Source organism: Echinops telfairi, unplaced genomic scaffold (assembly GCF_000313985.2).
Source record: "Echinops telfairi isolate 266 unplaced genomic scaffold, ASM31398v2 ScPeMD7_5592;HRSCAF=6446, whole genome shotgun sequence".
NCBI lineage: Eukaryota > Metazoa > Chordata > Mammalia > Afrosoricida > Tenrecidae > Echinops > Echinops telfairi.
In genome coordinates this window covers 22,709,572-22,733,813 of record NW_022109491.1, presented here as the reverse complement: position 1 = coordinate 22,733,813, position 24,242 = coordinate 22,709,572, and the positions used below count along the sequence as shown (strand labels likewise).

Here is a 24,242-nt window from a genome sequence, read left to right as displayed (position 1 = left end):
TATTTATAAATGGGTAATTGAAAAAAAATAGTATTCATGATTTCAATTTAATCTTTAATAAAACTCTTAAATATAATTTATATATGTATAAATGAATGTCATTCTAGCATTCATTAGCTAAAATGGACCCTAGAATACTAATTAGAAATAATTGACTGCAGCTAAAACTATTTTACAATGGCATTTAAAACCTTTTCCTTTTAGTATGTCAGATTAGAATGTTATTTGTACATGGGGTTAGGAAAGAGGAAATTAATGTTCTTAGAAGTGATTACTACTGTCAAGCTAAATGATTGACTATCTTTTCTACTCTGGGGATCAATTTACCAAGGAGATTATAGTATTCATGTTGGTCAATCCTCTAATTTTTCCCTTTTGGATTATGCCACAGAAACATTTGATAGTCATATTGTTTTAATTTTCTGTGTAAAATGCAGACAGACCATTGCCTTTCAGCCAGCTCAGTCTTCAAATTTTATTACATTGAGTTAAAATTTTCTTTTGTATTCAAGCCCTGAACTTACCTGATCAGATTGAGAGTGGCATTGGTCTCTTAAATAAAGTCATTTTCTAGAACAGATAACATGTGGAGAAGACATTTTAACTATTAAATATCACCCTCAGAAGATGATATTTTTCTACTAAATTCTCTTGATATAATTCATTGTATACTGACAAGTTTATTTGCCTCAGTTCTATAATGTAGCTGTTTATTCACACATATACCATACCAGCCTTAAAATTTTTGTACTTAAGTTGGGAGCAGCGAATGGACCAGCATGGGCGAGTCTACTATGTAGATCATGTTGAAAAACGAACAACATGGGATCGGCCAGAACCTCTACCTCCTGGGTAAGTACCTGAACTTTATAAAAGAGGGGAAAAAAATGTTTATTTAGCGCTTTGTATTAAATCTTTATAAAATCATCACCAGATTCCTACTTTGTATTTTGGTCAGCCCTTTCTCCATCCACTTTAGTTTGTGGTAGGTAGAAACTATAAAAAGGAGAGATCCAGAGATAAATGAGCATGATGAATAATTTTTCTTTTCATTCATCTGACCAAAAGATTTCTTAGGTTTTGCTACCCAAAAGTTTTCCTGTGTTTTACCTGTCTCAGAACCATAGACTTTTAGAATTAGTTTTTCTTTTTTTTTGGTTTTTACTTCCGGCTTAAGAAAGGTCTTTGGTCATTGTTTAACTGGTGGTGAATGGGGTGGGGCAAGGGGGAAAGGGGGCTGCAGTAGGGGGTCTGGGGGGCCCAGTGGGCCACAGCAGCCACAGTCTTTGCCTCCCCTGCCCCTCCAGTCTGTCAGCTCTGTGTCCCCTGTGCTGTGGATGCTGCCTGCTGCAGCCCTGCCACCACAGTGGGGCCGCTTGCTTCAGCCTCTACCTCCAGCAGGCACAGACCCTGCAGGGGGGGAGTCATTGGGCTTCTCTAAGCTCCCTGGTGTGGGGTGTGGCCAGAGCACCCAGAAAACAAGAATACAGGCCTGGTCACCCCCCTCAGGCCAGGTGGCCCTGCTCCCATGATGACTCAGGGTGCACAATGTGTCCCCCTAGTTCAGCCTGGTGCACAGAATTAGTTTTTCTTTAAGAGTTAATTATTATGGGGGGAGGAAAAGAGTAATTATTTAACAGAATAAAAATTAAAGCCTGCAAGAAAAAATTCCTTCCGTATCAGGTAACTTAAAATAAAAGATTGAGGTCATTGCAAAATAGTTGGGGACATTAGGATATTTGATTAATAATGTGTTTGGTATTAATACAAAAAGAAAATATATTTAATGCAGAGGGAACACAGTAACAAACCTTGTTTGTTTTTTTAAAACAACAACAAATATTGCCAGCAAGTCAATTCTGACTCACAGCAACCCTGTGGCATGGAGTAGAACTGTCCCATAGGGCTTCCAAGGTTGTAATCTCACTAGGGAAGCAGACTGCCACATCTGGAGTGGCCAGTGGCCTTAGATCACCAACTGTTAGGTTATCAGTTGAGCACTGCCACTGCTCCACAAGGGCTCTTTACAGCTCTGGTTGTTGGAGTGGGTGATAAACCCCCATCAAATATATGTGTATATGCCATAATCTTGCATATACGCTTAATAATCCAGAAAATGTCTTCTGATGAAATAAAAAGAAATAAGGAGTGATGTGTTTTTTTTTAACATTTTATTAGGGGCTCATACAACTGTTATCCCAATCCATACACACATCAATTGTGTAAAGCGCATTTGTACATGGTTTCTCAAAACATTTTCTCTCCATTGAAACCCCCGACATTAGGTCCTCATTTTTCCCCTCCCTCCCCGCTCCCCCCTCCCGCATGAGCCCTTGATAGTTTATAAATGGGTATTTTGTCATATCTTGCCCTGTCCGATGTCTCCCTTCATCCACTTTTCGGTTGTCTGTCCCCCAGGGAGGAGGTCACACACAGTTCCATGTAATCGGTTCCCTCTTTCCTACCCATTCTCCCTTTACCCTCCCTGTTTTGCCACAAGGAGTGATGTTTTAAAGATATTTATTATTTTATTTTTTCTAATACCCAGAATATTGGACACAACCAGGTAGAAGTCATCAAATTATTACAGAAATGCGTTTACGTAATTAAATATGGTACTCTAATGTAAAACAATAAATACTAAAATTGCATCTCTGTAAAGTGTTTTCAGTGTCTGAAAAAGCTGGGTGCATCATTTGTATCCCCATTATGACTGCAAGGAGCCTTGGTCGCATAGTGGCCATCAGGTTAGTGGGTTACTAACTGCAAGCTTAGCAGTTCTATACCACCAGCTGCTCCCCTGGAGAAAGATGAGGCTTTCCACTCATCTACTCTTCATACTGTAAAGAGTTAACAGTCTTAGAAGCCCACAGAGGCCATTCGGCCTGTTCTCTAGGACCATGAGTCTGAATTGACTGAATGGTAGTGACTTGAGAGTGACATTATGATTGCAACAGTAAAAAGAACATTAGAGGCTCTCTGCTCCTCCTCGTGCGACAGCCGCCTCTCCCGGTCCCATGCAGTCCCAGCCGCATCCCGGTGAAGGTCGGAGTGCACGGATTTGGCCTCATTGAGCGCCTGGTCACCAGGGCTGCTTTAAATTCTGGCAACGTGGAAATAGTTGCCATCAATGACCCCTTCATTGATCTGAACTACATGGTCTACATGTTCCAGTATGATTCCACCCACGTCAAGTTCAATGGCACTGTCAAGGCTGAGAATGGGAAGTTTAATGTCAATGGGATGGCCATCTCCATCTTCCAGGAGCGAGATCCCGCCAACATCAAGTGGGGTGAGGCCGGTGCTGAGTATGTTGTAGAGTCCACTCGTGTCTTCACCAACGTAGAGAAGGCCAGGGCTCATTTGAAGGGCAGTGCCAAAAGGGTGATCATCTCTGCCCCTTCTGCTGATGCCCCCATGTTTGTGATGGGCGTGAACCACGAGAAGTATGACAACTCCCTCAAGTTTGTCAGCAATGCCTCCTGCACCACCAACTGCTTAGCCCCCCAGGCCAAGGTCATCCATGACAATTTTGGCATCGTGGACGGACTCATGACCACAGTCCATGCCATCACTGCCACCCAGAAGACTGTGGATGGCCCCTCTGGGAAACTCTGGCGTGATGGCCATGGGGCTGCTCAGAACATCATCCCCGCATCTACTGGCACTGCCAAGGCTGTGGGCAAGGTTATCCCAGAGCTGAATGGGAAACTGACTGGCATGGCCTTTCATGTCCCCACCCGCAATGTGTCCCTCGTGGATCTCACATGCCATCTGGAGAAAGCTGCTAAGTACGATGACATCAAAAAGGTGGTAAAGCAGGCGGCAGATGGTCCCCTAAAGGGCATCCTGGGCTACACTGAGGACCAGGTTGTCTCCTGTGACTTCAACAGTGACCCTCACTCTTCTACCTTTGATGCTGGGGCTGGCACTGCCCTCAAGCTCATTTCCTGGTATGACAATGAAATGGCTACAGCAACAGAGTGGTGGATCTCATGGTCCACATAGCCTCCAAGGAGTAAGAGTCCCCCCTGGACCACCAGCCCCAGCAACAGCACTAGAGGAAGAGAGGCCCTCAGCTGCTGGGGAGTCTTTGCCCCTAATTCAATCCCCCAACACACTGAGAATATTCCATCCAGACCCCCTGAAGGAAGGGGAGGGGCTTAGAGAACTCGACTTTGTCATGTACCATCAATAAAGTACACTATACCCAGGGGGGGGGGGGGACATTAGAAAATGAGAACTTTTTTTTGTGTGTGTGTGTGTAAGAGAGAACTTTATATCAAAGAACAATTGTACATTAAGAAAATGTTCCAGCCCAGATCAGATCAAGTCCATAAGTCCGATATTACCCCATGTGTTGATACTAGTTCATAAATTCCTCTTTAGACTCACACAGCCATGCAATGACACCAAATGCAGGATGATCATGGGTGGAAAGTCTTGTGGATCCAGTGGCGGTGGCAGAATCTCAGTGTTGGTGTCCAGCTCCTGGGCTCTGGCTTCCATCAGCATTGCTCCATGTGGGAGAACTTTTTTCTTAATGACTGATTAAGACTTAATACTTACTTCATTTTGAGAATTTAACTCATATTTTATGATTTTAAAAAATTTATTTATTTTTTATCATTTTATTAGGGGCTCATACAACTCATCACAGTCCATACATATACCAATTGTGTAAAGCACATTTGTACATTCATTGCCTTCATCATTCTTAAAACATTTGCTCTCCACTTAAGCCCCTGGCATCAGCTCCTCATTTTTTCCCCCTCTCCCCTCTTTATGATCTCCTAAAAAGAATTTTTAGGGAAATTCCCTTTAAGTTTACTTACACTCCATTTTAAAATTAAAAACTTCAGGTAAATAAAAGATAATGTCTCAGGTTAAAATCTCGCCAAATTTGCACCAGAGCCAAGAAGAGTTCTTGTTTAATTCATTTCTGTTTCACCGCTATTTTTTATTTGATTTTTTTCCCCTTCTCTCCCTGCTTTAGTTGGGAACGGCGGGTTGACAACATGGGACGTATTTATTATGTTGACCATTTCACAAGAACAACAACATGGCAGAGGCCGACATTAGAGTCTGTCCGTAACTATGAACAGTGGCAGCTACAGAGAAGTCAACTTCAAGGAGCAATGCAGCAGTTTAACCAGAGATTCATTTATGGGGTGAGCAGCCTGTGCATTATAAAGTTGAGATTGTTCATGTCCTCACGCTTTTCCTGCTTGTGCTGTGCGGAGTACTAAGAGGAGGAAGGTACAGTAGCATTGCAACTTGAGTGTGGCTGTGGAAGATTTTGTTTGGGGGCCCTTTCTGATGTCTTCTGCCAGTGGGATCTACACTTTCCTCTCTGTCATATCATGAAGTCCAACCTGTTTTGCTTTATTTTAACATTAACAAACAAAAAGAAAATAGGACAACTAAAATTCATGGACAAAAACCCAAGCTGTTTGAAAAATAAAAACTCTAAATTTAGTCCTGCCTTAACTTCACAGAATATTTGAAGGATTTGATCTAAAAGCCACCTAACTCAAGTGGTTGTACAGAATTAGTGAGAGATGAATCACTTCTTCCATTCATTAAATAGTTTACCTAATTATTTGTTGCTCTGGGATAATGAGTAAATTTTAATTTTTTTAAACAAGATTTTGCTAAACGAGAAAGAAATGATATTATCTTTGGTATAAAAATATTACCTTTCTGGAAACAAATTGTTTAAATTTTACATATTTTCTTCTAGCATAATTAATTTCAAGTCAAAAAGTATTAGAGAGCTTCTCTTTAAGAGATTTGATTTTCTGTGCCATACAAGCTGGATTTGAATAGTATAGATGTATAGGCCCTAAACACAAAACCAGTTCTCTAGACTTCAGGAAAAGACAGCCCTCTCCATTGTCAATCCTTTGCTTCAGATGTGTTATCTCTGTTAAGAATCCATTGAAGTAAAATAGCACCTTTCATATTCCTGTTTTCTTTATGTATTACCTCCATCTTGCTCTCCTCACTGTAACAATTACTCAATGTACACAATTTCACCTTCATCATCCAAGCACCTTTCCTATACTACTTGTTTATGGACTGAGGTACTTTGGTTTGAGATACCTTTATAAAGTATAGTTTTTTCTGTCACCTTCTCTAAATAGGTGTCAGTACATCCCCCTTTCCAGTGATTTGAGAAATGAAATTAATTTTTTGTCTCTTGTCTACCCTTTCTTTTTCCCTTTATTCCTTTTACATCTTCCTTTCTGAATTAAATTTACCTTTGGTGTGTCTGGCTAGTTTCTTCTGCGCTTGAATGCCTAGCTTGCCTGCTTTCTTTAACCTAGTTTTCCTCCTGGGTGTCCAGTGGGAAAATTGTGTGATACAGAGTCAGACACATAAGTGTTCGAATGCTGATTCTATCAGTTTCTTTTTCTATTATACTTTGAGTAAATTACTTAGGCGCCTCAAAACTCATTTACTTTATAAACTAGATTTACATAATAGCCTTAGAAGTTTTTATTCAGAGGATTCTGTAAAATAAAATAATGTTTCTAATATGTTTGGCACATATTAAATGCTCAGAAATGTTAGTTCCAGTCTTGTCCCTTTTTTTGAAACTGTAATTGTAAATGTCCCTCTATTTTATTTTTACATTAATTGATCTTTCAAAGCATTCTTTTTGAAAATATAACAAATTTCTGAAGCATCCACTGTGTTTTGCTTAATCAATTTGATAGTCATGGTCTTTGAAACTTTTCTTAAAGTTTAGCTGTTACTCCACTCCAGAGTAATCTGAGAAATCGTCTGAAGTGTCTGTTCATCACTTTGTAGTTCTAAATTATTTAGAACTTAATAGCCTATGGTAGCCCTCCCCAAAATATTCAAAGGTATGAATTGAACATTGACACCAGCTTCTTGGAAGAGGAGGTTTCTGAGAAATTCTCTTTGTGGGTGGCGTATGAAGTGCCCCCCACCCCATTGTTGTCCCAACTCTGGTTCTAGGGCAGTAGATTCATCCACAAAGCTCTACTGCTATTGTTGATGCATTTAAATTATGGTGTTGGTGGAGAACATTTACTATCCCATGAACTACCAGAAGAATTAGCAAATCTTGAAAGCAAACCTTGAAAGAAGTACAACCAGAATGCTCCTTAGAAGTGAAGATGGTGAGACTCTTTTAGTCTCCTATTTTCAAGAAGGACCAGCCCCTGGAAAATCGCATCATGTTTGATAGAGTTAAGAGGTTCAGTGACAGAGAGAGCCCCTCAGTGAGGTGGATCGACACAGGCTGCAGCAGTGGGCTTGAGCATAGTAGTGGTTGTAAGGATGGCACAGGCATCTTATTTTCCTTAAAGCCACAATCGAATCATCAGATTGCTGCAATAAGTTAGGCATTGAAGCATCAACAACAAAAGATAATACTCCTTTTAATTGAGACTAAGAGACCCAACCAAATATAATGTGATGAATTTGTTTGGATTTTGATTTAAATAAATAACTAGAAATACCATTATGGCTTAGGTATTAAATTAGCAATTATTTGTTAAGTGTATTATTATGATATTAAAAATGTGAAAATGTCTAAATTTGCATTATATAGAAGTATATAAATTTCAGGCATACTGAAATAGGAAGGTAAGTAAAAGGTATCATTGCAAAATCATAGGAACTTTTAATAAACAAAAACAAAATGTGAAACTATTATTTCTTAACATTTCCTTTTCTATGTCTGTATACTTCTCAAGGCATTGTTTCCATTTAGCTGTTCTTTGAAGAAATCTGCACTCTGATGTTTAACATGTCAAAGTGACAGTTTGGGCATCTTCCAGTGATTCAAAATGGTGCTCATTTAAAATTTTTGAGTTTAGAAAGCAAAGAAGAGTTTGAAGGGCCATGAATCAGGGCTGTAGGGTGACTTTGTTAAGATTTCCCAATGAAATTCTCTTAAAGCCCTTGCTCCCCTATAATGAACCAGATATATTGTGATGGGGAAAAATTCCTTGATTCAGCTTTCCTGGGCTTATTATCACCGGTGCAGTTTTCATTTTCTTAAAACTTATTAATTATAAGTCCCTGTGATCATCTTGTCTTTAAATCCAATCTATAAAAATTTCCCCTTTGGGTTCCCCCATTTACCACAACCTTTCAGAAATGACCTTTCCCTTAAATTTAACTGACCTAGAAGATCCCCTCGGAAGTTACTGTCTTGATTGGATCTTGTTCTTTAAAACACCCTAAGAAGACTAAGAAAAATATATTACCGAGAGAATTGTCTATAACCGTATACTGATCAGAGAAATGTTTAAATATGTTTTATTTCGAATAAATATGTGTGTGTGTGAACTGGAACCTTAGTAGCAATACTTTGGATGTACCCACATATATAAGGGTGAAAATTATGGCTCATTTTTGAATTAGCAGAGAACAGAGAAATCAGTAGATGAAGTAAATAAGGCTGTTTTTATAATTTTCAATTTCCATGATGACTTTATGGGATTTATTGCCCAATTTCATGTGATTTTGTATTTTGTCAAAGCAGCTGGAATGTAATATTTGGTCAATTATCTTATAAGGCAGAAAGCTTTACTGGTTTTATTGAGCAATCACAGTAGTATCCCAATTGACTAAATGTAAAGAACTCTGCTTAGATAACGTTATAAGGGCTTGGCTGAGAAAAGACCCGGCAAACAGCAGTTTAGGAAACCTTATGGGGCAGTTCTACTCTTGTCTTAACCAGGTCAGACTGTGATTTGAAATCAATTTGATGGCATACAGTGACAATGTACATGTAAACATAAGCATTCATTCTGCACAGTCCATATGACTTGCTTCTCTTTTTCAAAAAGTTAACTCTTGATTTTCTTTTACCCTACCTGGATAAACTGTCCCTCCTCATAATTACAACTCTTGGAGTAGCTATATATTATATAATTTTTTAGCAAATGAAAATGGTCATTTGGGAGTGAGGATTTGCAGGAACTTTCTCATTACACATTATTTGTGTACTATTTGAATTTAAAAAAAAATCATTTTATTAGGGGGTCATACAACTCTTATCACAATCCATACACACATCAATTGTGTAAAGTGCATTTGTACATTCATTGCCCTCATCATTCTCAAAACATTTTCTCTCCACTTAAATCCCCGGCATTAGGTCCTCATTTTTCCCCTCCCTCCCGCTCCCTCCTCCCTCATAAGCCCTTGATAGTTTATAAATTGTTATTTTGTCATATCTTGCCCTGTCCGACGTCTCCCTTCACCCACTTTTCTGTTGTCTGTCCCCCAGGGAGGAGGTCACTACTATTTGAATTTATAAAGATCTTTGTTACACCCTTCCCTCCAAAAGAAAGTATATTGACTGGGCAACACTTCTCTAGGATATGAACTCCATATGAGTATGCTATGTTCTACACAGCTGAGGAAAGTTAATTGGGACTCAGAATCACCTATTTTAAGTTTTACTACTTTTATGTCCGTTGTAGAATCAAGATTTGTTTGCTACTTCACAAAATAAAGAATTTGATCCCCTTGGCCCACTGCCATCTGGTTGGGGTAAGTCATGTGAATATTTTTCATTGACTGTCATTTCAAAAATTAGATCTTTATGGCTGATATTCTCCTTTTTGCATAATTGAATCACTGTCTTTTGTTGAGTGACTCACTCTGCTTTTGTTTGAGTAAATAGCTAGGAAGTGTTAAATTATAAGCTGAGAGTACCAAAAAATTCCACCAAACATTTTAAGCTATTTTATTATAATAAACTTTTATGTGACTTCAGAATTATTTTACTGTTTTAGAGTTTAAAACTGTTTTGAGGATTCAGCAATAAAAATAGGAATGAACTGTCAGTACACCAAACCACCTGCCTGGATCTGTAGAGTATTTTGCTTAGTGAAAAAAGATTATCTTAGACATTTATATACTGCATAATTCTATTTATAGTACATTCTCAAAGTGACAAAACTATAGAGATGGCGAACAGATTAGTGATTGCCAAGAGACCCTGGGTTGTCTGAGCTGGGTAGGTACAAATACAAAGGCAGCCTAAGGAATTTCTTTTGTTGTGATGAAATAGCTTTGTTATTGTGGTGGTGGATATGAGAATCTGTACATAGGATAAGTGTGTAAAACTATACACATGAATGAATGGAGGTTAAAAATTATGAAAATTGAATAAAATATGTATCAGAGCTCCTTAAATTTTCTCCACTGGTGAGCACTTTTCACCTAGGAAATTTGCAACATGGCTAAGTACTGCCAGAAACATCTGATTCATTACACGTTTGATTTTGAAATTAATTTTGGTCTTCGTACATTCAGAAACCTTTGATTGTTAACAAAGTTTTCACATCCCCCTCATAGAATATGTGACTCCATCTGGGGTTGTGACCCACAGTTTAAGAAGCTGAGTAAAATATGATACTAGAGAAACTCCCCGCCTTCGCGACCCCAGTGCTCTTTCACTGAGGTTATATCCAAATGTTTTGAAAATGATGATGGCAACAAATGTACAAATGTGCTTGACACAATGGATGTATGTATGGATTGTGATAAAGTTGTATGAGCCCAAAATAAATGATTTAAAAAACCCAAACTCTTGTGAGTCAAAGAAAGATAGATAGAGGCTGCACTTAAAACTCTTATTGCTGCCGGTTTGCAACAAAGGAACGGCAGATGAAAGCAGTGAATTTCTACTTTCACCATGACCTGACATTCTGGTGAATACCATAGAAGAAGAGAAGCGGTAAGTTGTTCATGATAGGTCCTGTTTAACCTGACCTGGCAGGTTACATTCCCAGACACGGATGGTTTTCCAACCTTGTTTTTAGAATGAAATCGATGCACTGCAAAGATATATCTGAAAGTCATGAGATTGATCCTTTATTTTTCAGTTTTAAGATTTTATTGAACTATAAGTAGCATGTCATACAATTCAATAGTTCGATCAAATCAAGCATTGTGCACTCATCGCCACAATCACCTTTGTATATTCTTTTGTAGGAAAGCTGACCCGATTATCCTTTGTCAGAAACAGCCATTTACGTCTTGAGAGCAGCCATCGGAAAAACTATGTTGCCTCTCCCTTTAGCTTTTCTGATAGCTAGTCCTTGACCTCTGTGGTTATCATCAGCACCATCATCAGGATTTTTCTCACTTTTACTTTAGCCTGTAACAAGTCCGCTACAATTTTACCTCTAAAGATGAAATCTTGGCTTATTCAGGTTATCAGCCTCCTCCCTGCTATTTTATAGTCTGATTACCTTTAGGTTTTAAGCTCCTGCAGTTGAAAGTGCCTTGTTTCTAGATTATTTCATGATCATCTTGCTCAGCCTCTGAGCACAGCTTTGTGATTCTGTAGTACCAGTGACAACACTAGTACTTCAACAAATGAAGAGATTCTCCCCCCCCCCTTCCTGCCATCCCTTCAGAAGTAACCTAAAAATAGTAGTGTCCCATAAATACCAGCTTTGTTTGCATTCTGCGATTGACAGCATTGTTTGTTGTATATTCAAATACATTCTCCTCACCCTTTTGGATATTTATATGCAAAGACTAGAGATTATCACCTTCCAAGCTGTCAGTAAAGAATTTTGAACACATGCACACTCTGGAAAACATAGGCTACTTTGGGTTCAACATTATAGTCTAATAGGGCTTTGTTAGCCCACCAAATTTAAAGATAATTTTTCACTTAGTTGCTATGAAATAAAAGTAGATTTCATTAAAAAAAAAAAAGTATAAAGCTTCATGCTATTATAACTTTAATTTTTTTTAAAGAAATAAATGGGTGAAACTATTTATTGTGCACAAATATATCAATAAAACTAGAGATAGTCCCTTTACTCCACAAAAAGGAAAAGTACATAATGACTTTCCAGGAAGGGAAAAACATAATGCTAGCTCATTTGTGCCGAGCCACACATGAAGTAATGGTTCCAAAGGCAGCTTCTCAAGTCCAGAAGCACAGATTTCACAACTAGGACATGACACTGAACTCTGAATCATTTCATAATTCAAATTTAAGGAAAAAAAAGAAAAAAAAACCAAACAAAAAACACCAACATTGTTCAAACATGGAGTCTGAACTATCAGAAGAAGGCCAGTAAAGATTACAATGTGTTCATCCACACACTATATTATCCCAGGATAAAAAAAATCATCATAATCTAAAATCTAAATCATTTACACTATTATGATAGATCCCAAATGGAAAATTTCTTTACTTGTTATTATAAATCATGCTCCCACAGGCACACAAAACAATACACACAGAAAGAGAAATTTTCCACCAGGAATAAAGAAAACCTTGGAGAAAAAATAATGCTAACCCATAGGATGTGCTCAATTCAACAGTGTCTAAGTCACAGGCATTTCCAAAATATAAACTACAAAGAATTTCCAGGGACCTTATTCATCCCTTCTGATGATTTATGGGTCATTTGGGGAATGCCAATATTGGCATTAGTTAATATCAGTACATTTTCTTGTGAGCAGAATTTATCCTGGAATAAAAATAGTATAGTATGGATCAAGTAAACTTAATCCTCTTTGTAAACTGAAGAGTAAGATATCATAAGGATCAAGAATAAGTAACAGGAAAAGTTCAAATCAGTCACTAATTTTATCCAAAAGTCACCAGATGTTTGCTGATGACATGGATTATAATTTTATAGGCTAGGGGTAATAGTCATCCATGCCTTTGTTTTTTTCCTTCCAAAAAAAGATGTCAATATTTTTTCTTAACTTTAATTTTTTTCATTAGTACTTTTAATTTCCATTTATTTGTAAAGCTTTTCATTTTTCTTTTCTTTTAAAAAAAATTATTTTATTGGGAGCTCATACAACTCTCTAATCACAATCCATACATATATCAATTGTGTCAAGCACATTTGTACATTCGTTGCCCTGTTTTATTTATCAAGAAAGTGCTCTGATATGTGCTTAGGGTTGGTTCAGTAATTTTTCATCAAAATAAGCAATTAGTTCTCTAGCCACAGCAGTTCCTCTCATGTAGCAGATGAGTCTTCAGTTTACAAATATATACCTTTGACATTTTCTGTTTTGCAGTCTCTTCCAAGAAATGCTGGTGTCACCGGTAGATATTTAGAGTGCACATGAGAAACAAGTTTGCTTTTAAGTTTATCTTATGGTCACACTATGTCTGGAGGGAAAATCTCTAGCTGAAATGTAAACTTAGGTAGCAGGTAAAAGATACATACATGTTCAGGTATTCATTTAGAGTACTGCTTTAAATTTTCAAAGTTTATTATTTTTAAGTTATTTTTTTATTTCTGCTTTGGTATTTGTTACTGCCTTAATTCTGGTAGCTTTAATCTTAATTTGTTCTTGTTTTCCTTCCCAGTTCCTCAAGTTGTAGAGTGAGGTTATTGTTATGGGATTTTTTTTTAAAGAAAAATAATTCTAAAGTCCTCAAATAATTAATTTTAAAATTTTGCTGGGATTACCAAGAATATGAACTTCACCTCGGGCCAGCCATAGCATTGTGAGAGTTTATTTTTGTTCCAGATTAAGCTTTAGCTTGGTACGTGACTTAGTTCTCCAAGTGCTGTGCGCAGTAATGCCTATATTAACATTCAGGAATGTCATTGTGTCACCAGAGATAGTCTCACTTTTCCGTACTTCATACCTGGAGTTCTGTTTCTGCTGTAGCATAGCTGATGTAGAAAACACCTAAGAGTCACCAGAACATTCTTTTAGAACCTATATCCTCACTGCCGCCTGGAATCCGTACAGGAACTAGAATTAAATGTTAAAAAACTAACTTTCAAAGACTATAGCTTAGCTATAATTTTTCCAATAATAAGAAATAAAAATTTCTTTCATCAGCTTTGAATTGAACCTCAAATTTTGTTTGAAAATTGTTAGAAATGCTTTAATCTTCAATACTTCAATGATCTATTTGAGATGTTGTAGGTAAACGAAAAAATACAATACAAAAAGGAGGTCTATCTTAATGAAGAATTCATTGGTGAGGCAAAGAAGTCAGTTCAAAGATTAGTCATTAAAAAGGGAAACATATCCGTGTGACTGATAGGAAAGCTTCGGAAATTAGATGAAATTTTGTAGAATCTAAAAAAGAAATCAAGGAGAATGCTAAAGCAATAGGTAAATGAGAAACTAACAGTAGTTTCATGTGTAATTAGGGAATTAAATTCTGTTGCTCAGCTCTTACAGGGAAAGTAATAAAGCTCTTAAGGCAGTGGATTTTGGAATGAGTATATGAAGTAACTGAATATATTAAAACAGAAACAACGCCTCCCATAATGTCTACTGCATAGCAAAGAAACAGTTGTTATATTTTTCTAGTATGTTTTAAATATTATTTGATATGTCAGAAATCCCAAATGGACACATCTGAGTTTCCATAGTCTGTTATTTAATTCTGACATTTTGGATAGATCACTTGCGTTCTTGTATTTTCAGGTTAAAAATAAAATCACATATCCTATGGAACTCAAACCAAAAACAAACTCAACTGCTACTGAGCTGATTCTGACTCTGAGTGTCCCTGTCGAACAGCATGGACTGCCGCTAGGGAGCAGTGTCACTGTGCTCCACATGGTGTCACCCCGAGTCCATATCTGCGTGACAACTCCTGCTGTTGGTTTCTGTGTTTTTAATTCTTGCCCATCTTGATTGAACTAAGCAGAAAAATCCTATGGACTGGCATTGTGAATTACATCTATTTAATACCTAGGACTTAGTAATATTATTATTAAGTAAACATATACATAAATTGTCAAAAAATAAATGAAAACTTTTAGAGTTAGGAGTTAAAATCTCCCAAAGTATCAATGCAATGAGAAATAGGCATAATGAACTTATCATATTATTTAAACTTATGGAAAAAGATTATACCAAGTAATGTTTTCTTTTATTTAAGAGAAGAGAACAGACAGCAATGGCAGAGTATATTTTGTCAATCATAACACTCGTATTACACAGTGGGAAGACCCCAGAAGTCAAGGGTAAGAACTTTCTATTTACCTCTGAAAGTTGGTGCCTTATTTCTGACTCAGTTATAAGCAGATCGAAGTTACATAGTCTCTTCTGAGAGGCCTTCACGCTCTATCTCTAAAGATAGAGTTGGCAGTCTTTTTACAATTTGCTACCATTTTTGGTCTTTCTTATTTTATATATAAAATAAGTGAGAAACAGTTATATTTTGTATTATATTAGAATATACGGTCACCTATTATGTCTCATTATTGCATTCAAATATCTGAATATCGCAAAATTCTCTTTTGATAGTTTATAGAATATTAATAGTTTTTTTAGAGAAGGTTGAGTGCTTTCAGATGAAAATTAAGTATCACTTGGTAGATTATTTGCACTTTCCCACATAGTATATCTGATTATAACTGTAATAACATTTTGGAAATAAAAATTACAGAGGAATTTTTATGCTTTATGTAAGGAGGGTGGGATGGGAGAAAAGTCTGAAAGGGAACGTTAGGGTCAGAGTATAGAAGCTTGAATGGGTGCCAGATGGAGGTGACCCATTAGAGTACTTTAAAGAACACTATTAATTTATAACTATCTTTTTGAAATACAGATCTGATAACAGTAGCATGGAATATAAGAGTAGGACTAGTATAAGACTGGAGGCAAGAAAACCAGTTAGGTAGCTGTTAGGAGAATTTAGTTCAGTGTTTAATAAACTGGAGTAAAGATGATGTTTGGTATTGAAGGTAGGTGTGAACTGGAAAGACTGCTAAGACAGAATGGGCACAGCTTGATTACCATAATCTGTTTAGAGTGGCACACAAGGAGTCCTGGTTGTACAAAAATGCTTGGCTGCCAGTGTTGGGAGAAAAATGCGGCAGTCTACTTTTGTAAAGATTTACAGCTATGGGGCAGTCTTACTCTAAGGCCACCACTAGTTGAAGCCTTCTTGATGGGAATCCATTTAAGTGATTGGGTAGATGAGGAACACAGGCATAAAGACAGAAGTGATGGTTGAGTTCAAGGTGCTTATAGTATGGTATTGTTGGAGCTGTTGGGTAAATGTAGGACAATTGTTTACAAGGTCAACAGTTCAAGCCCACCAGCTCCTATGTAAAAGAAAGATGGGGCTATCTACTTCTATAAAGATTTTCAGCCACGTGATAGTAGTAGGTAAGTAGTTAGTTCAGATAGAGATGTCGATGAAACCACTAAAGGCACTGCAAAGAATGGTTCCCTAGAAGTTTACGGCTACAATTACAGGCATCGTGATTTGATATTAGCAAAAAGAAACCTACTCTAAAATTTTTTGGTACTACTTTCTTATATATTTTGTAGTCAGTTAAATGAAAAACCTTTACCAGAAGGCTGGGAAATGAGATTCACTGTGGATGGAATTCCCTATTTTGTGGACCACAATAGAAGAGCAACTACCTATATAGATCCCCGCACAGGAAAATCAGCCTTGTAAGTTTTCTAAACAACAAATAGATTAAAAATGAAAACTGGTCCTCAGATTTTGATGTATAGATCTGAATTGGCAGGGAATGCAGCCTTTCTGTTTCTTGAGTCAGCTTGCCTGTAGGTCTCTTTCCACAAAATATTTTGTATTTCTATCTCTTATGAATATTTCAACTTAGCTTACATATTTGTTACCATCTGTTCACTGCCTGATGTCTGTGTTCTTTCATTCCTGTTATCTTTAAACTTTATACTTTCTACATAATAACATTTTCAAGCATATTGGAGATACTTGGAAATCATACCATTAAATATTAATTAAATTACAGAGATGATTTAAATAAGGCAACTAAATTATAAATATGACTTGTAATATCGATAACTAAAGCACTTCTTTGAGAAAAATGTATTGCTTTAAGGGCCTGGTTTAGAAAATAAAAAAGGCCTAAAATCAGTGATCTTATTTCTACCTTAAGACACTAGGAAATAAAGACTGAGTTAAACCCAAAGTTAGTAGGAAAAATAAGTAATAAAAAATTAAAGCAGGCTTTGTTCCTCCTCCTGCCTTGGTCTCCCTAGCAGCACCAACAACTGTCCGAGGAGCAGAGGATGGACAGAAGGCAGGCCTTTAGATCAAGGGCCTGGGGCTCGCGGGGCCACTGGGACAAGCCCTGGTACCACCGCAGGACTCGGAGCCATAGTAGAGTTCACCAGGGCTCTATTCTGGTGGTGTTTCATACACCTGCCTATAGGGGCTGCTCTAGAGAGAGACACTGTACTGATATGTAAATATATATAATATATGCGTGAGACATACTGACAGAATCTGTAAGCTAATAAAATTTAAGAAAAAGTTTTTAAAAAAATTAAAGCAGGAATTAATAATTTGAAATGAAACACTAGAGAAATTCAACCTAAAGGTTGGTTCTTGGAAAAGATAAATCCCCTAGTATACCTGAGGGAGAAAAAAGAACATTACCAATGTTAAAATGGCAGAGGGATATCACTATCGAATATACAGATATTAAAAAGTAGTGATATTTTAAACAACTTTGTCAATAAATTTGATGACTTGACTCAAACAAATTCCTTGAAGAAAAAAAGTGTGCTTGCTTCAGCACATATATTAAAATTAAAATTAGAATACAGAGAAGATTACCATGACTCCTGCGCAAGGATGACATGCAAATTCATGAAGCGTTCCATATTAGAGAAGAAAAAAAGCAGTATCTGGCAAAGCAACACAGTTATTAAAAAACTTTCATAAAATAGAAATAGAAACACTTCCCAACTCATTATTTTAGTCTCTTGAACTATATTAGATAGATAAGACAGCTAAATCCAATTCTTTTCCAGTTAGATCAACTCCCTTTAAAGAGAATCAGTTCCCTGCAGGGGGAGGGAGAGGGAAAAAATAAGGAGGTGATACCAAGGGCTCAAGTAGAAAGCAAATGTTTTAGGAATGATTAAGGCAACAAATGTACAGATGTGCTTGACATTCAGTGGGTGTATGTATGAATTGTGATGAGTTGTACGAGTCCCCAATAAAATGATTTTTAAAAAGGAGATTCCCTACAGTTGTAGCTCATTGGCCAGAATCTAGTCACATGGCCACAAAGGAAAGTGTAATCGTTTTTTCCTGAAGAGGAATCTGCCTAGTTAAATATCAAGGAGTTTGAATTAAGTACACAGAGAATGGATGTTGTGGTAGACAGCATTCTCAGAGATAGAAATTCTCTTTAAAAAAAAATCATTTTAGTGTGGGCTCTTACAGTTCTTATAACATTCCATACATCAATTGTATCAAGCATATTTGTACTTATGTTGCCATATGTACATCATTTCCAAAAGACCCTCTTTCTACATGAGCCCTTGGTAAAATCTCCTCCCCTTTCCTTTCCCTCCACCAGAAATTCACTCATTTACCTAATCTTGCAGGCTAACTGATTTGTATTAGATTTGGCTTACATTGAAGAAAATCCCTTAACAGTTATAGAAAGATAGAAACTTATTTCCCTCTGTTTCTTATAAATAAAAAATACTTTTGAGAAAATATTTTTTTGTTTTTAAAGGCTGTATAGGAATATGTATTAAGTAATGGATATTTTTGTATTTGTTAAGTAATGAGGGGTATGTGTCTGGATGCCCATACGTGTTTCTTTCAGTAATCTCTGACAAGCTGCTGCATACACCATGCTAACCATTGTTCTTCCTCAGAGACAATGGACCCCAGATAGCCTATGTTCGGGACTTCAAGGCAAAGGTTCAGTATTTCCGGTTCTGGTGTCAGGTTAGTATTAGGACTGGATTTTCTGTAACTCCTTTTCTTTATTTATACTACATAGTGATGGTGAAAATAGTTAGGTAACTGGTGACTACTGTTGTCTGGCAGAAAAAATTTGAAATCATTTGAATAAGAAAACATTACTCTTGTTTCTGCAGTACTCATTACTTGCAGATTGCAAAAATCTTCAAACATAAGACATTTTCTGGTGTGTAAATTGTAATGAATCCCTTTCATTTCTGATATTTGATATACATAGTAGCATTTTGATAAGTATTCAAAGTATTTTCCTCATGTGGTTAATTATTTGTGGGGTATAAACAAGGTTTCTGAATTAATGATTTCCCTATGAATATTTAATTTAAATGTAACTTAATTAAAAAGGAATATACTAATCAAAATGTTACTATGGTAAATATTTTTAAACTTCACATTCTTGTAATTAACTGGACCCAAACACACACGATGGATCTGAAGTAGTCTTTTGAAAATAAAATTAAGTACAGATTTACTTGGCCCATGCTAAGTAAGCCCATATGCATCTGATAACTTGTTTTCTTCTGTTTCTCGCATAGCTAGCTATTAAATAATCTGTCATTGGCATGAATGTTCACAAATGCATTTTAAAACTTTATTGGTTATAAATTCACATTCATAGTCATGCTTGATATTCTATGCAATGAAAAACGTAAATAAATTTTCCCCTTTTGATTCTTTTGATAGGCCATTTCAGTGGTAAAAATTGACATAAGTCCTTCTTGTATTTCAGCAACTGGCCATGCCTCAGCACATAAAGATTACGGTGACAAGAAAAACATTGTTCGAGGATTCCTTTCAGCAGGTACAATTTCAGTGAATTAAGAGTTTGCATTCTGACTTCCAGCCCAGGACTGCCTCCTGGTGCTGGCATTTTAATTTGAGTAGTTTGAAGTTCTTTGAGTTAGAGTCCTTGACTTTTTAAGTTCTATCTCATTGCCATCTATTTTAGTATTTACCATTTGGGAACATGCAAACAGATTTTTGCGCATGGGCATATATATATGTGTAAGGCATGTTTGTATTTTACTTAGTAAGAGGAAAAGGCTTAGTTTTTATATTCTCCACTACTTGCATTTTTTTCATTAAGCATGTTATACTAATTATAGGAAAGAATAATTAATTTTAACACTATTCAGAAGTAAATTATTTTTTCCTCTGAAATTGAGTTATTTACTTTTATTTAATGTGTGTTGTAGAAATCACTAATAGAACGATGAGGGCAGTGAATGTACAAGTGTGCTTTACACAATTGATGTATGTATGGATGGTGATAAGAGTTGTATGAGAGTGGGTAGGAAAGAGGGAACTAGTTAGAAGGAACTATATGTGACCTCCTCTCTGGGGGACGGACAACAGAAAAGTGGTTGAAGGGAGACGTCGGACAGGGCAAGATATGACAAAATAACAATTTATAAACTATCAAGGGCTCATGAGGGAGGAGGGAGCGGAAAAATGAGGACCTAATGCTGGGGATTTAAGTGGAGAGAAAATGTTTTGAGAATGATGAGGGCAATGAATGTACAAATGCGCTTTACACAATTGATGTGTGTATGGATTGTGATAAGAGTTGTATGAGCCCCCAGTAAAATGATTTTTTTAAAAAAAGAAATCACTAATAACCAACTGCTACTAAATTTGAATAATTTTATCGGGAAAATTTAAATGCCTAGTGAAAAAATATAGAATGTATAAACATTTATGTAATTGTTCATCCTTGCTTTTTGTCGAAGTGTGGAAATGATTCTTTATTATATAGCCCCTACGATACTATTAGGATAGCTGTACACAGTCACACTACCAGTGAGTCAATTCAACTCACAGCAACCCTTTATAGTATTTCTGAGGATTTGGTAGATGTCTTATACAAGCTGATGGCCTCATCTTTGTCTCATGGAGTGACTGGTGGGTTTGATCTGACCTTGTGATTTGTAGTCCAATACTTAACCAACAGAGCCACAAGTTCTCTGTGATAGTACTAGCTTTTACAAAACACTGAACTGAATGCAAGGGATCAAACCCACCAGGCACTCAGTAAGAGACTGATGAGGCTCTCTGCTCCCACAAAGATTTACAGCCTTGGAAACCCAAAGCAGGTAATCCCTTCCTACAGGATCACAATGAGTAGACATCAGCTGGATGTCAGAGAGTGAGTCACTGAGACAGGCTCTAGTGGAGCTTTTTCTTAGAATATAACTTGCTGATAGAAATATTCAAAAGATACAAAATGTGATTAAATTACCCTTTTATTTGGTAGTTAATAAGTCAAAAAGTATTGCTGTGCAACCTCATGTATGCACAGGTTTATATTTCATGCAGTATATTTTCAAACATGTCTTTGCAGTCTTTGGATGGCTATAAATTAGGTATTTCGGTAATTCATTTGTCTTAGCCTCATTAGAATGCTTTAAAAAAGAGAAGATACTTTCTGGGCGACAGGAAAAAGAAATGAAGTTAGAGCTAAAAATAATAAAACTTAACAACCCAAGTGGAAAGCTTGCCAAATCATTGAAGCTTTGCAATAAGTTTATAGGAATGCTGCTCCACATTGAAACAACAACAAAACAGTTCTAGAAGGAAGACTCAAATCTCAGGGAATGAAGCAACTGTGGCTGAAGTCCAGAACCCAGTGGAAGAAGATAAAAGTACCATTGGTGCAATAGTGACTGAAGTTGGGATCTCAAAGACTTCAGCATTTTCAATTTTAAGCAAACATCGGGGCCTCAGCAAGCTTTTCTCCTGGTTGGGTGCAAAAGGCATTGATTGCATAAACAGCTAAGCTAGATCCTAGGTGATCTTTCCATCAATCTTTTATGCAGGACCGAAGCTAACAAAGATGATTTTATGGGAAGAATCAAACCAGGTCTAAGTCTTGGATTTACCAATATAATAAAGTTCAGTCAAAACAGTGGCTTCTGAGGGGATCTGCTGAATCATTTAAATTCAAGGCAGAGAAGTCAGCTCATAAGGTTATGCTGTTTTTGAAATTACAAAGAGGTAATCTTGTTAGATTTTGCTTTTCACAAAGGACACAGGCCAATCATAGGAACTACTATGAAGACATTTTAAGAAAATGGAAAACTACACTAATGAGAAAAAGGCCAAGAAAATTGCATCAAGAAATTTTTATCTATCACAACAATGAACCTGCTCAGTCTTTGCTGATCGTATATAAGAATTTCCTTGGAAAATCTTATCCATCTACCCTACAGCCCTGATAGTGCACCTCCTGGCTTCCCCCGTCTCAAAACAGCAACAACAAACTCAGCATTTTCAGCACTCTTCAAGTCCCTTGGCCATGCCAAAACCATTTGATTGGTATAAATTAAACAGTACAGAATTCCTGCAGGAAGTATTAGAAGATAGAAACATCACCTTCAGAAGTGTATAGACCTAGGCAGAGAATTATAACTTCACATTTTGGTATTTTTGTTCAATAATAAGTCCTACGATTTTGCCACATTATATCTGTAGAAGAAAATATTTTCCATTTTGAAATTTTATATGTACAGTTCAGTTGCAGTTTTTAAAAATACATACTTTTATTGAGAGCTCTTACATGTCTTATCACAATCCATACATTCCTCCAGTGTGTAAGGCACATTTGCACATATGCTGCCATCATTTTCAAAGCATTCTTTACACTTGAGCCCCTGATATCAGCTACTAATTTCTTTCCCCTCCCTCCCCTACCCACCCTCCCTTACGAACTCTTGATACATTATAGATTATTATTTCCATATCTTACATCATTATCCGTTGCCCTACACCCACTTTTCTGTTATTCGTCCCCCTGGGAGGCGGTTCTAGATTGGTCCTTGTGATCGATACCCCCTTTATCCCCCCCACCATCCCCTAATCCATTCTGGTGTATCTACTCTCATTTCTCTCTTGTATGTGTATATCACATATCAATTCGTTGGTTTGAAGTTCAAATTGTTTCTACATCTTGGCTATTACTGGTGCTGTGATAATGAACATTGATGTTCATGTACCAATGTTGAAGATTCTGCTTTCAATTTTTCCGAGTATATACCTAGGAATGAGTCATGGGGTGGTTGTTTTAACTTTTTAAAGGCACTACCAATCTGTTATCCACAACAGCTGTACCATTTTCCATTCTCACCAGTAATGGATGAGTATTTCAATGGCTTCACATCCTCACCAATATCTGTTTTCTTCTCTTTTTGAGAAATATTTTTAGTATCATAGCCATCTTTTTAGAGGTGACGTGCTCTTTGAGGTTCTTATATGCATTGTTCTGATGACTAATGTAGAACAACTTTTTAGTGCCTGTTGGCTATTTAGTTAACCTCTTTTGGTAAATGAAGTCGTTTGCCAGTTTTTCTTTTAATTGGTCTGCTCATGGTTTAAGTAAAAATAATTAAATAGACTTTACATATTAAACCCTTATAGATAGATGATTTTCTGAAATTTTCTTCCATTTTGCAATTGGTTATTTAATTTGTTGCTTAAGTCCTTTGATAAAATTTAAAATTTTTGATAAGATCTGGTTCATCATCTGTTTTGTCTTTAGTTGCTCATGACCTTTATCTTTGACTTTTAAAGCCCAAAGAATTTTGCAGAAATGACAGGTGGTTCTAAAACAGTTGTTTAAAAATGTTACACTAAAAAAAAGTCACACTGGATTTGACATCCTTCAGCTAAATATGAAATAAAAAGTTTGAGAAATATTTTGCTACTTTGGAAAACTGATAAATCTGTGTCAAATTTTGCATCTGATTTTTTTCCCCCATCATTATTAGATAAAATTTCTCTGGGTAATATTTCTTTTGTTAACATAGACCAACTACTATGGGAGGGTTTGCAAGAGAAGAATTTGTATTGTTTATTTTCCTTCATATTATTGTTGTTAAAGCAAATTAAGATATTTTTAATCTGGAGACAATTCTGATTTTCATAGCATAGATACCCATCTGATGTAGTCATAGACTGTTATCATAGACACTATTTTCTTTGCACTTTTTGTTACAGCTGGAATGTTCTTAATTGACTTAGAATTTATAAAAAAGACCTGCTTAATGGGGATGAAAGCCGTAGGAAAAATGTAAATCTTGATATTTAAATGTGATAATTCATCTTAACCACTCCATAAAATAGTAGCGTTATATGCAGACCCTGTGAATCCCCTCACTCCACCCGCTAAGTGTAATGACACTTACAAATGTTCTCCTAACCTGATATTAAACTAATGATAAATTTTATATCCAGGAAGAAGTAAAATTATCTGTCCATTGTAGTTCATTTATAGACTTGTCCTTCACATATGATATTGATCAATTTGGCCATCTGTCTTTAGGCATAACCTTTTAGGAGGTGTGTTAGACAGGGTTCTCAAGAGAGATAAAACCAAATTGCTGATAATTTAATATATTTATAAAGATAATTATATATATAACAAGGAATGAACTGTTAAATCATATACAGTTAAATATATAATACAAGAAAGAAACAGTTAAATTATAAAGCACTACAAATGGCTCAA

The 24,242-nt window shown here is 36.4% G+C and overlaps 2 protein-coding genes and 1 non-coding gene across 6 annotated transcripts in view; all 3 read left to right on the top strand.

Moving 5' to 3' along the window:
• The window catches only part of ITCH (itchy E3 ubiquitin protein ligase), a 129,794-nt gene that overhangs the window by 80,078 nt on the left and 25,474 nt on the right, over positions 1-24,242 (top strand). For all 4 annotated transcript variants that reach the window (XM_045295594.1, XM_045295596.1, XM_045295597.1 and 1 more), the window contains 7 exons: positions 757-852; positions 4,997-5,171; positions 9,471-9,540; positions 14,894-14,978; positions 16,294-16,422; positions 18,634-18,706; positions 19,470-19,541. In XM_045295594.1, coding sequence (XP_045151529.1) covers positions 757-852; positions 4,997-5,171; positions 9,471-9,540; positions 14,894-14,978; positions 16,294-16,422; positions 18,634-18,706; positions 19,470-19,541 — 700 coding nt within the window. The remainder of the gene's footprint in view (positions 1-756; positions 853-4,996; positions 5,172-9,470; positions 9,541-14,893; positions 14,979-16,293; positions 16,423-18,633; positions 18,707-19,469; positions 19,542-24,242) is intronic.
• LOC115871329 (glyceraldehyde-3-phosphate dehydrogenase-like) lies at positions 3,091-4,008 on the top strand. Its single transcript, XM_030887021.2, has one exon. The coding sequence runs from the start codon at positions 3,157-3,159 to the stop codon at positions 4,006-4,008; it is 852 nt and encodes a 283-aa protein (XP_030742881.1). The 5' UTR covers positions 3,091-3,156.
• Positions 17,522-17,628, top strand: LOC115871445. Its single transcript, XR_004047309.1, has one exon. It is a non-coding gene; the product is annotated as a U6 spliceosomal RNA (small nuclear RNA).